Raw genomic sequence first — 10795 nt, forward strand, 5'->3', positions numbered from 1 at the left:
AAAAACTAACCAACATCCACTAACATCTGGGGTCTGACCCAAAAACTAACCAACACCCACTAACATCTGGGTTCTGACCCAAAAACTAACCAACACGCACTAACATCTGGCTTCTGACCCAAAAACTAACCAACACCCACTAACATCTGGGTTTTGTCTTCAATCGGCGTTTAGTCCTGTGTCTGCCGACTGTGGTGCAGTAGGAGGCGCTGGGATTTATCGGCTCCAATCGGCAACGATGTAAACACACCCCAGACTGTAAGAGGCAGACCCGCGAAGGCAAACTGCATAGCACACATTCATATTCCCTTGTTAACCAAATCAGCAACGTTTGCCTTCCGCTACTTGTAAACTGTAAGCTTGGTAGATTGTTTATCTCGCTAGCTGAGTATCATGATGTAGTCATGAGTGGGTTTGTTTGACCTTGTGTCGGCTTGTGGAGCTGCCCACAAGTTATAGGTTTCCCTTTCGCATTCTGACAAGTTGAGATCACTTTTGCGTTCTAGCAGGCTACATCCCTTGAAAACCACTTTCAATTCTGTTTTATTAAGATCTATTTTGTACCATTATAAACTAGAGGCTGATAGTCCCTCATTAAAAAGTACTGCTGACTAACTACTCATCACTACTATACAATATCTACACACAACCTACATGTTCCACTAGCCTAATTGATTGCTATTGAGATGTATAGCAAACTAGTAGTGTATTTGCCTATATTATTATTATTATTAGGGGCCAGGCAGCGTAGCTGCCGGAACCCTATTGTATTTGCCTATATTATTATTATTACTATTATTATTATTATTCTCCATCTTCCACTGAAGTCTGACTTCCCGTGGACAACAAATCACCAAACTTTGCACATAGCTCCAGTACTATACCCAGTCCTCAACCTGCATTGTAGGTCAATAAAGCTGAAGGTGGCGCTACAGCAACAGTCTAAAGTTTAAAACTTAAAAAAATCATAACAAATCAGCTATAGGTGCTATCACTGTAAAACCACCATGTCAATGTAGTCCCAAGTGAGACAAAACTTTCATATGCTCTGACCTTGCAGGAATTTTGAAGTCCATCACTCCGATTTTTTCATAAACTGTAAAACCTATCAAACCTATATCCTCCCACATTTTTTGTTCAATTGACACAAAAATTGATGTACTGTATCTTCAGACTGTCCTTACCAAACGATCCTCACAGATTTTTAAAATATGAAAAATTGAGCCCACAGCACATCAAAAGGTTTTACTGTTGACAGTTCTGTATACAGTTCCTATTAATTCTCGCCAAATCAATGTCTAATCATCCTCATAAAAGGTGACAACATTGGCCACATATCCAAGATGTAGTGTGATTTTATTCATAATTTTATCTCAAAAATTGAATTTTTTAAAAATATGTTTAATTCTGTCCTCTGAAACCAACACTTCATACAGAGAAAACTACATTACCCACAATCCAACGCAAGCTCCACGAATCAGAGACATCGCTGTTGGCAACCCTACCCAACCCCCGCCGAGGATTACAATGACTAAATCGATTGATTGGCAACTGACTGAGTACACAGCTGCTGAAGTTAATGTTCAATTATGAAGAAAAGCAAACAAAACCTGTAAAAATTAATAAACATATCTCATCCCACATTTTTCAATCAATTAACACCAAACTTGCTACACTGGATCTTCAGACTGTAATTCACAAACTCATTGACCAGATTGTTGAATTATCAAAATCGAGCTTACAATGCATCAAAATGTTTTACAAATGTTTTACGATATGATACGAATGTACAAAATGAACATTGGAATGTCAACTTTCTTGTTATCCTCCTATTCTCTCGCTTATTGCTCCTAAACTTATCGGAAATTGCCTGGCCCCGCCTCATCGCTGCATAGCAGCTTTAATTTATTTAGTAATTTCAGTAACATTTATTTTCATTTCTTACACAAACCCTTTTGAATTACTATAGAATCACTGCATGATTATTTCTTAATTGCTTCTGTCACACTATTTAGCTTTTGGGAAATAACTACATAAAAGCCACTCATTCCTTATTGAATATCCACACAATGCAGACACATTTACTGCTGCCTTCACAATCCCTATTGAGTGACCACCTCCTTCTGTACTGTGTGTGTAGTGTTGTGTGTGTAGTGTTGGGTCACTACTGATCACCATTTCCTTTCATTTCTAAACCCTTTACTATCACTACTGAAAACTGACACATTTACTGCTATTTGCCTGTTCTGTATCATGCTACAAAAGTGCATCAATTCTTAGCAAACAAGAATGAGCTTACACAAGCTTTATACAAAAATATTATTATTATTATTATTATTGTTGTTGTTGTTATTATTGTGATGCTGATTATTATTATTATTATAAGTGCAGTGCCCGTTCACTAATTTACTCTCAATTGTTTTGGGGTTCTGGACCTTTTAAGTCTTTGTCCTGAGCATGTTCTCCATCATGTGACCTGTGTGACCAAACAGACACGCCCAGAACGTCCCCCTGTAAGTCACATGTGGCCGTTTACTAACAGAGGTCAGCCTCATGAGACAAGACAAATAATAATTTGAACTTATTCTTACCAACAACTGCTAGTTTCATGATGAGCTGTATTGGGTGTTGAGCATCTTTCATTTCATCTTTGCTGAAACTGCTCTGGTTGGCATCTCTATTTGGTTTTCATTCAACGTTGATAAAGAAACCTTTTGCTTTGAAGTTTATGCAGAGCAACAGCTAAACATTTTGAAAATAAACAATACCCAATAGTAAAGAACACTATTGATCACTACTCTCTAGTCTTGCTGTAGTGTTGCGACTACATATTCACTATACAAGTAAATAGTAAAACCTCTACATGATGGCTATTTAAATGTCTGTATAGTAAAGAAATAGTGTTTTGACAGTTTTTTCACTACTAACATCAAGTAGCAAAACTGTGCTCAATTACTACTGGAAACGCTCCTGTTCTGCTAAACTCTACTGGTGTGTCATGAGCAGTCCAGGGCTCCCGTGTGTACAACTCCGTTTATGGGCTGAACCCTCAGCAGGTGTGTGTTACCACAGGGCCCTCAGATCACCTGACCCACCGGCCCATCTGCCCACCGCTCTCCTTCAGCTTCTGACCAGATCTCACCACCACTCATCTGCCCTGCACGCCAAGTATCTTTTTTTTCCCATCATGCAACACTGTGTGTTTTGTCGCATAGTGTCTCCAGAAATCCAATTATCCAAAGGTCAAGCGAGCAGCCGGGCCCCGGCGCCGCCGCAAAATGCCAACGCCGCCCTGCCAACGGGGCCAGCAGGCGAGAAGCGCGGTGTGATGTCATCACACCAGAGGACCCGCCGTCTCGCTGACCACTCCTCCCTCTGAGGGGAGGAAAGAGGTGAGAGATGGAGAGAAGGAGCCAGACGGAGAGAGAGAGCAGGAGAGGGCCAGAGAGAGATGGACAGAGCTACAGGGAATGACAGAGAGCCAGAGAGAGAGAGAGAGAGAAACAGAGACAGAGAGAGACAGAGACAGAGAGAGACAGAGTGAGAGGGAGAGTGATAGAGGCAGAGAAGGAGAGAGAGAGAGAAAGAAGGAGGGGTGGATTGGACCAGGGGCCCGCCACAGAACGTGTCTCAGAGAAGTCAGGAACACAGAGAGAGAGCAGCAGGGCATTGGCATCAAAGTGGCACAATTAGCCAGATATGATCATAGAGAGCAGCCCACCTGGTGGCTAATATTAACACCCCCCACCCAACACACACACACACACCTCCTCCCCCTTCGCCCCTTCTGCTCCTCCTCCTCCTCCCCCTTCGCCCCTTCTGCTCCTCCTCCTCCTCCTCCTCCTCCTCCTGCTCTGCCATCTTAATTGATTATGTGTGTTTGCGCTGTCATGGGCTGCTCTGTCAGAGAGGCCAGCGCCGTCTGTGAGAGCGCCGGGTCAGACTGAACAGGGAGACGGGGGGAGACAGGGGGAGACGGGGGAGACAGAGGGAGACGGGGGGAGAGGGGGGGAGACAGGGGGAGACAGAGGGAGACAGGGGGAGACAGAGGGGAGACAGAGGGAGACAGAGGGAGACAGAGGGGAGACAAGGGGAGACAGAGGGAGACAGAGGGAGACAGAGGGAGAGGGGGGAGAGGGGGGGAGACAGAGGGAGACAGAGGGGAGACAAGGGGAGACAGAGGGAGACAGAGGGGAGACAAGGGGAGATGGGGGGAGAGGGGGGGAGACGCAGACGATGATTATGATTCAGAGCGCGGAGGCCTGAATGTCCTGCCAACAGCATCACACATCTCAGCAGGAGACAGGTGAGAACGGCTACGCCCTGCCCCCCGGCGCCAGCACACAACAACCACAACAACAACAACAACAACAAGCAGGAACACAATGCCAACAACAACAACAAGCAGGAACACAGCCTCTCTGGGCTCATGGGAGGGGGACAACGCCCCCGGTCTGGACACCAGACTGTAAATACCAAACAAACCAACAGACCTTCCAGAAGGAACTCACTGACCTACAAACATAATTACAGCATCCACTTCAAGGTCCTGGGTGAGAGGAACTGGAAGAAGGAACACAGGAACCCGTGGAACTCTGGTCTATATGTGACGTAGAACGTTAGTATTCTAGCGTTCTGTGTGTTTATGTGTTCTACGTGTTCCAGAGCTCTGAACCAAGCCGGAGGTCTCTACTAGGCAACAGGTTGTTTGTGTTCTATATTCTATTTACTGACATTAATGTGACTTCTGTCTACAGCAGTGAGTGATCATGCCTCAGAGCTGCAGAGAGAGTGTTGGTGCACGCACACGCACACACGCACACACACACACACGCGCACACGCGCACACACAGACACGCGCATACGCACATAAGCACACACGCACACACGCACACACACAGACACACACACACACATACGCTAGACAGCCTCTCACCTCCTCCCATTGGTGGATGTAGCGGATGAGTCTGGAGAGGCGGAGCAGCCGTAGCAGGCTGAGGATCTTGGTGAAGCGGACGATCCTCAGCGCCCGCGCCGTCTTGTACACCTCTGAGTCGATGCCCTTCTCCACGATCAGGAAGATGTAGTCCACGGGGATGGACGACACAAAGTCCACGATGAACCAGGTCTTCAGGTACTTCATCTTGATGGTCTTGGGGTCCAGGATGATGTCAGAGTTGTCCTCGATGGTGATGCCGGTGCGGAAGTTGAGCACCAGGTCCATGAGGAAGAAGGTGTCGGAGACCACGTTGAAGATGATCCAGGGGGTGGTGGTCTCCTCCTTGAAGAAGGTGATGCCCACCGGGATGATGATCAGGTTGCCCACCATGAACAGCAGCATCGTGAAATCCCAGTAGAACCTGCCGGTCGATGCGTGTGTGTGTGTGTGTGTGTGTGTGTGTGTGTGTGTGTGCGGTTGTGTGTGTGTGTTGTGTGTGTGTGTGTGTGTACATATGTGTGTGTGTGTGTGTGTGTGTGTATGCGTGTGTGTACATATGTGTGTGTGTGTGTGTGTGTGTGTATGCATGTGTGTGTGTATGTGTATGTATGCGTGTGTGTACACGTGTGTGTGTGTATGCATATGTGTGTGTGTGTGTGTATGCATGTGTGTGTGTGTGTGTGTGTGTTGGGAGGAGACGCAGGAGAAGGGGGAGAGGAGTAGAGCGATAGAGAAGGAAGGAAAGAAGACAGAAATAGAGTGAGAGAAGCAAATCAGCGTCACTATGGAAAAGTGATACCCGCCAGAGGCTCTCTCTCCCCGGCCAGAGGGAGTGTAAACAAACTGAGCCTGCTGTGGGAACGCTGCCTGTAGCACCAAGAACAAAAGCTATTCTGCTCAAATCGCAGTCTGGAGATTCATAAAGTGAAGTGAGGTAGATTCTGAATAAAGGTTGCAAACCGTATTTTTCAATTTGCCGTATCACACCATCAGGCCACTGGGAATAGGACTGGGCCTGTTGATGCCTGCTTTAATACAGCAGGGGAGGGTGGTGGAAGAGAGAGAGAGAGAGAGAGAGAGAGAGAGAGAGGGAGGGAGAGAGGAGATGGAGAGATAAAGATAGGGGGTTGGATAGAAAGTGAGAGAGTAGAGGGAGAGAGGGGTGCAGAGATGGAGAGAGGGAGAGAGAGGGAGAGAGAGGGGTAGGATGAAGGGAGGCTTTTAGTGGTAATAGGTAGAGAGGTGGAGAGAGAGGTGGAGAGAGATGGAGAGAGGGAGAGAGAGGTGGAGAGAGGGAGAGAGAGGTGGAGAGAGGGAGAGAAAGGTGGAGAGAGGGAGAGAGAGGTGGAGAGAGGTGGAGAGAAGTGGAGAGAGGGAGAGAGAGGTGGAGAGAGGGAGAGAGAGGTGGAGAGAGGGAGAGAGAGGTGGAGAGAGGGAGAGAGAGGGAGAGAGAGGTGGAGAGAGGTGAAGAGAGGGAGAGAGAGGTGGAGAGGGGTGGAGAGAGAGGGAGAGAGAGTTGGAGAGAGGTGGAGAGAGGGAGAGAGAGGTGGAGAGAGGGAGAGAGAGGTGGAGAGGGGTGGAGAGGGAGAGAGAGGTGGAGAGAGGGAGAGAGAGGTGGAGAGAGGGAGAGAGAGGGAGAGAGAGGTGGAGAGGGGTGGAGAGAGGTGGAGAGAGGGAGAGAGAGGTGGAGAGGGGTGGAGAGAGGTGGAGAGAGGGAGAGAGAGGTGGAGAGAGGGAGAGAGAGGTGGAGAGGGGTGGAGAGAGGTGGAGCGGTCGTAACGTTTCGTCTGGAGGTGCAGCGCTGAGTCATAACATTCTGACGCAACAAGCTCTGGACTTCATCACGGACCGGAACAACACAAACAATCACTTCGGGTCATGACAAACTATGGCGCCATATGTGATCATCTCAGATGGAGACCGAGACAAGTGGAGCTCTGACGTGGCGTGGTTGCAGTCTAACTGTCCATTATGCAGGAAGAGTTCCTCTGCCATTCAATACCTATAGGCGTAACTTGCGGTCAAATTACGCACAACTGTTGAATTTGTCTCATGTGGAGACTTCCAGCATTAGACGGCGTTATTTGAGTAGGTAAACGGAGCTTTGGGCCGTGGTGTGATTGTGGATCGAAGGAGAGTAGGCTGGCTAGGCTAATAAGCAGTGGCTGGCTGCCCTGTTACAGCCCTGGATTCGGCGGGAGCTGTCCAGTGCCGGTGGTGCTGAACAGACGAACGGCTATTGTGCATGTGTGACAAGCCCAGTGACGGAGCTATTGCAGTTACACGGTTTGGTGATTTATTCGCAAAAATAAAGATATACCACAGTCATCACGACCCTCTGAAACTGACAAGAACGGCTAAATGTGTGTCAAATATGCGTGAGAAATCCAAATCTCCAAATCGCCGATAGAGCTGCTGATATGCGCGCCCCGTCATTAAAATGCATGATCCGGGGAGTCGTGGAGGCGGATGTGTCTCGAGTGAGCATGCTTGAGGTTTTAGCACACTTGGCTCAAGGTGACATTCCATTACGGAGAGCATCACGCGCTCTCCGTCCTCTCGGACCTGGCACGCAACCTACTACGCCTCAACTCGAACAAAAAATTGATATTTTACTAGAGTCAAATTGTCAATAAATGATTGTTGTGTGCCCACTAATCAGTCGATTCTTATAACCGAATGCGAGCGACAGTGATCGGGATTGAACGGGGCATCCCAGACAAGCAACAGCCTGGCAAAGGCTATTATGGCTCGGCGTTTGTTTACAACCTTGAGAGGACACGGAATTCGCGCTATTCAATATAACCTATCCAAGGTTAGGCTATAGCCAACAGCCCAGTAAAATGCATATTGTTAATATACTAGTTAAATGAGGTGTCGGCCTGCTATAAATGTTTGTTAAACACCAATATCCTATATGTCAAAATGAACTGTTATGTGGGAATGGGTAATTACTTAAATAGACGATTTAAAGCATCGGCGTATAGGCCAATATAGTGCACCTGTTTTACAGTGGCGATGGGCAGACTAGGGCCCCAGTAACTTGTTGATGGTGTTGGGGGGCCAACATGCAAATCTGGCAACCACTGTCTTACCTGAAATCACTGTAGGGGTGGATAATCCAGTTTCCAGCTGATTTAACCCTCTCTTGTTCTGTCTCCACCGCCTTTTGGCTGCCATATATGCGTAAGGAGAATTTGTTAACTCCCGGCTGCAGCATGGTACTGAACTGCCGCTGCATGAAGGCTTGACTGCCCTGGGGCTCCGCGTCCTCGGACACGATCTGGGATCCATCCTCGGGTTTCTGGAAGGTGACAGAGTTTCTTGGTTGCCCGGCCTGGGTCTGGGTTGGGCCGTGAAGCGAGGAGGACGCTTTCCGGCTAGGGGCGTTGGAGAAGGAGACCTTGGAATCCTTTTTCTCGGGGACGCCGGTGGATACCGGGGTGACGCCGGGGTTGGCGATATCTCCACCCTGGCCCTGGGTCAGGGACCCACCCGGCGTGATGGAGCCGTCCATGCTGGCGGTGGTGGAGTTACAGGCTCCCCGCCTCCCCCCGTCCTCCGCCCTCCCCGACCCGCCGGGCTGCTTCTCCTGTCTGGAGATGATCGAGCGCAGGCTCCCGGTGCCCGAGTCCCTCCTGCATTCTCCGTTTTTGTTGCATTTCATGCTGGAAATGGGAGCGACGCTGTTGCAACCATCACCTACTGCCGCGTTTAAAACCTCAACCGTGACCGCTGCTCCAGACACCTCCGACCCTGTCGCTCTGAAGGACTCGCCGCGCGCGGCAGCATCTCCCGGGCAGGTCGTCGGGTTCTTCTCAGTCGCTCTGGAGGCGGCAGCGGGCTCGGAGGGGTTAGGGGCGTCCTCTGCGTGCACAAGGCAGGGCTCGTTGTTGTTGGACTTCCTCCTCGTCGCCGTAGACGCGGACGCGGCTCCCCCTCCTGGCGTAAAGTTCTTCATCCTGATACTGCCGCTTCCTCCTCCTCCTCCACCGCCGCCGCCGCTGCCGCTCCCCCCAGCTCGGCGCAGCCGTGGATGCTGAAACTTGGACTCCTCTGCCCCGTCCTCCGTTTCGTCCATGACGGTATTGTTGGCCACTCCGGGCGGCTTCACGCGCGGAGCGGTCTGGCTGCTAGCACCGGCAGAAACGGAGTCGACAAGATTCTTGCTGCTGTTGCTTCTCCTACAGTTGGACGCGGAAGCGCTGGGCGCGCTGATGTGGCTACATCCACTGCCACCCGCTGCCTTCTTTTTCATGGTCGCAGCAGAAGCCGGTGAAACCTTATTCCTGTCCATGACATTGAGCATATCAAATTTTGCCTCCAATTATCTATGGAGAAAACCAATCAGGGATGGGGGCCGGAGTGAGAGGGGGGGAGAACAGGAGAGAGGGAGGGGTGGACGTGACTTCTTTGCAAACTATTTAGCTCATACTTTCACTGGGATGATGATGTCAGTGACGCTTTAAAATCCATCTAATCACATCCAACTATCTGGTTATACCTCCGTCCTAATTAGGTTCGTTGATCTTACTGCCCCATCACGGGTCTGTACCTACTAAGACCTACCTGTCATTACTGGTTCTGGTTTTGATTAAGCCAAATGTTCACATGGCAGTCAGCTAAACAGTCAAGCAGTGCCAATAACGCGTGTGCGCAATTGTCTGCAGTGACTCATTATCATTTCCACCGCTTCAATTAAAAAGTAATCACAATGAACGGAAGATGTGATGCATTTTAGAGGGTGTTCTCAATGACAACCTCTCTGCACATGAACAGGGCATCTGGCGCCCTCTAGTGTTCATACATGTGACATGAAAGTAGACTGTTCCTCCAACTCTCCTAACTTCGTGGGTATTGTGTGCAGCATCACATACAAGATATCATTTGGATGACCTGGGAATAAAACTCTCTCTCTCTCCCACTATGTAACTTAACATTACCAGAACACACCAGGATAAGAGGGTGAGTCCTGCCACACCGAACAGCATCCATAAAGGCCTGCATTCCACACACAACCGTCAGTAAGAAAGTAGGGCACGCCTGCCTTAGCAAGGGCAGTCAATACAGAGAGAAGGTCAATAGTATTTCAATAAGGCCAGTTTAGGATAATGCATATTATGGTATGGCCGTACCCATTCCTACAGAGATGAGAGGACACGCACACAAACACACACTTAAAGTGTGGCTGATTGCATGCAGCATGAGGTAATGACATTTAAAGGTTGTCAGGACTCACTGAACTTGTCACAGACGGCCGAGCGACAGTGAGAGCACGTTTCCGAGGTGTGTGTAGAGTCGTCATCATTTCCGAGGTGTGTGTAGAGTCGTCATCGTCAGTGTTCTTGCCGCAGGCTTGTATCTCTCCACGATGACGCTGCCTGAGAGAGCCTGGATTGATGACTGCCACACAAATCTCTCTATCCAGCAGATTGTATCTCCCTCTCCACTCTCTCTCTCTCCACTCTCCAACACAGTCTTCCTCTCCTTCTCTCCCAACACACTCTTTCTACAATACACTCTCCCCCCCTCTCTCTCTCTGCCAGTGGTGAGTGGTGAGAATGACCGCTAGCTCTGTTTCTGGGTCAGGTGTCCTCTCATACAACGCTGGTAGAATTCTAATGCTGATCGTTAGGATTCTAGAACACGGCTGGGGTCAGACTGAACCTTGCTGACCGTTAGGGTTCTGGAACACAGCTGGGGTCAGAGGTCGCTGACCGTTAGGGTTCTGGAACACAGCTGGGGTCAGAGGTCGCTGACCGTTAGGGTTCTGAACACGGCTGGGGTCAGAGGTCGCTGACCGTTAGGGTTCTGAACACGGCTGGGGTCAGAGGTCGCTGACCGTTAGGGTTCTGA

The 10795-nt window shown here is 49.1% G+C and overlaps 1 protein-coding gene across 1 annotated transcript in view; it reads right to left on the minus strand.

Moving 5' to 3' along the window:
* LOC311315702 (potassium/sodium hyperpolarization-activated cyclic nucleotide-gated channel 2-like) overlaps positions 1-9248 on the minus strand; it is a gene marked incomplete at both ends in the record, with an annotated part of 67171 nt that extends 57923 nt beyond the window's left edge. Inside the window, 2 exons of the mRNA XM_084446406.1 lie at positions 4937-5360; positions 8035-9248. Of these exons, the coding sequence (XP_084302532.1) occupies positions 4937-5360; positions 8035-9248 (1638 nt within the window). The remainder of the gene's footprint in view (positions 1-4936; positions 5361-8034) is intronic.
* Positions 9249-10795: the final 1547 nt, after the last annotated feature.

The sequence above is a fragment of the Borostomias antarcticus genome (assembly GCF_949987555.1).
Source record: "Borostomias antarcticus genome assembly, chromosome: 12".
Lineage (NCBI taxonomy): Eukaryota > Metazoa > Chordata > Actinopteri > Stomiiformes > Stomiidae > Borostomias > Borostomias antarcticus.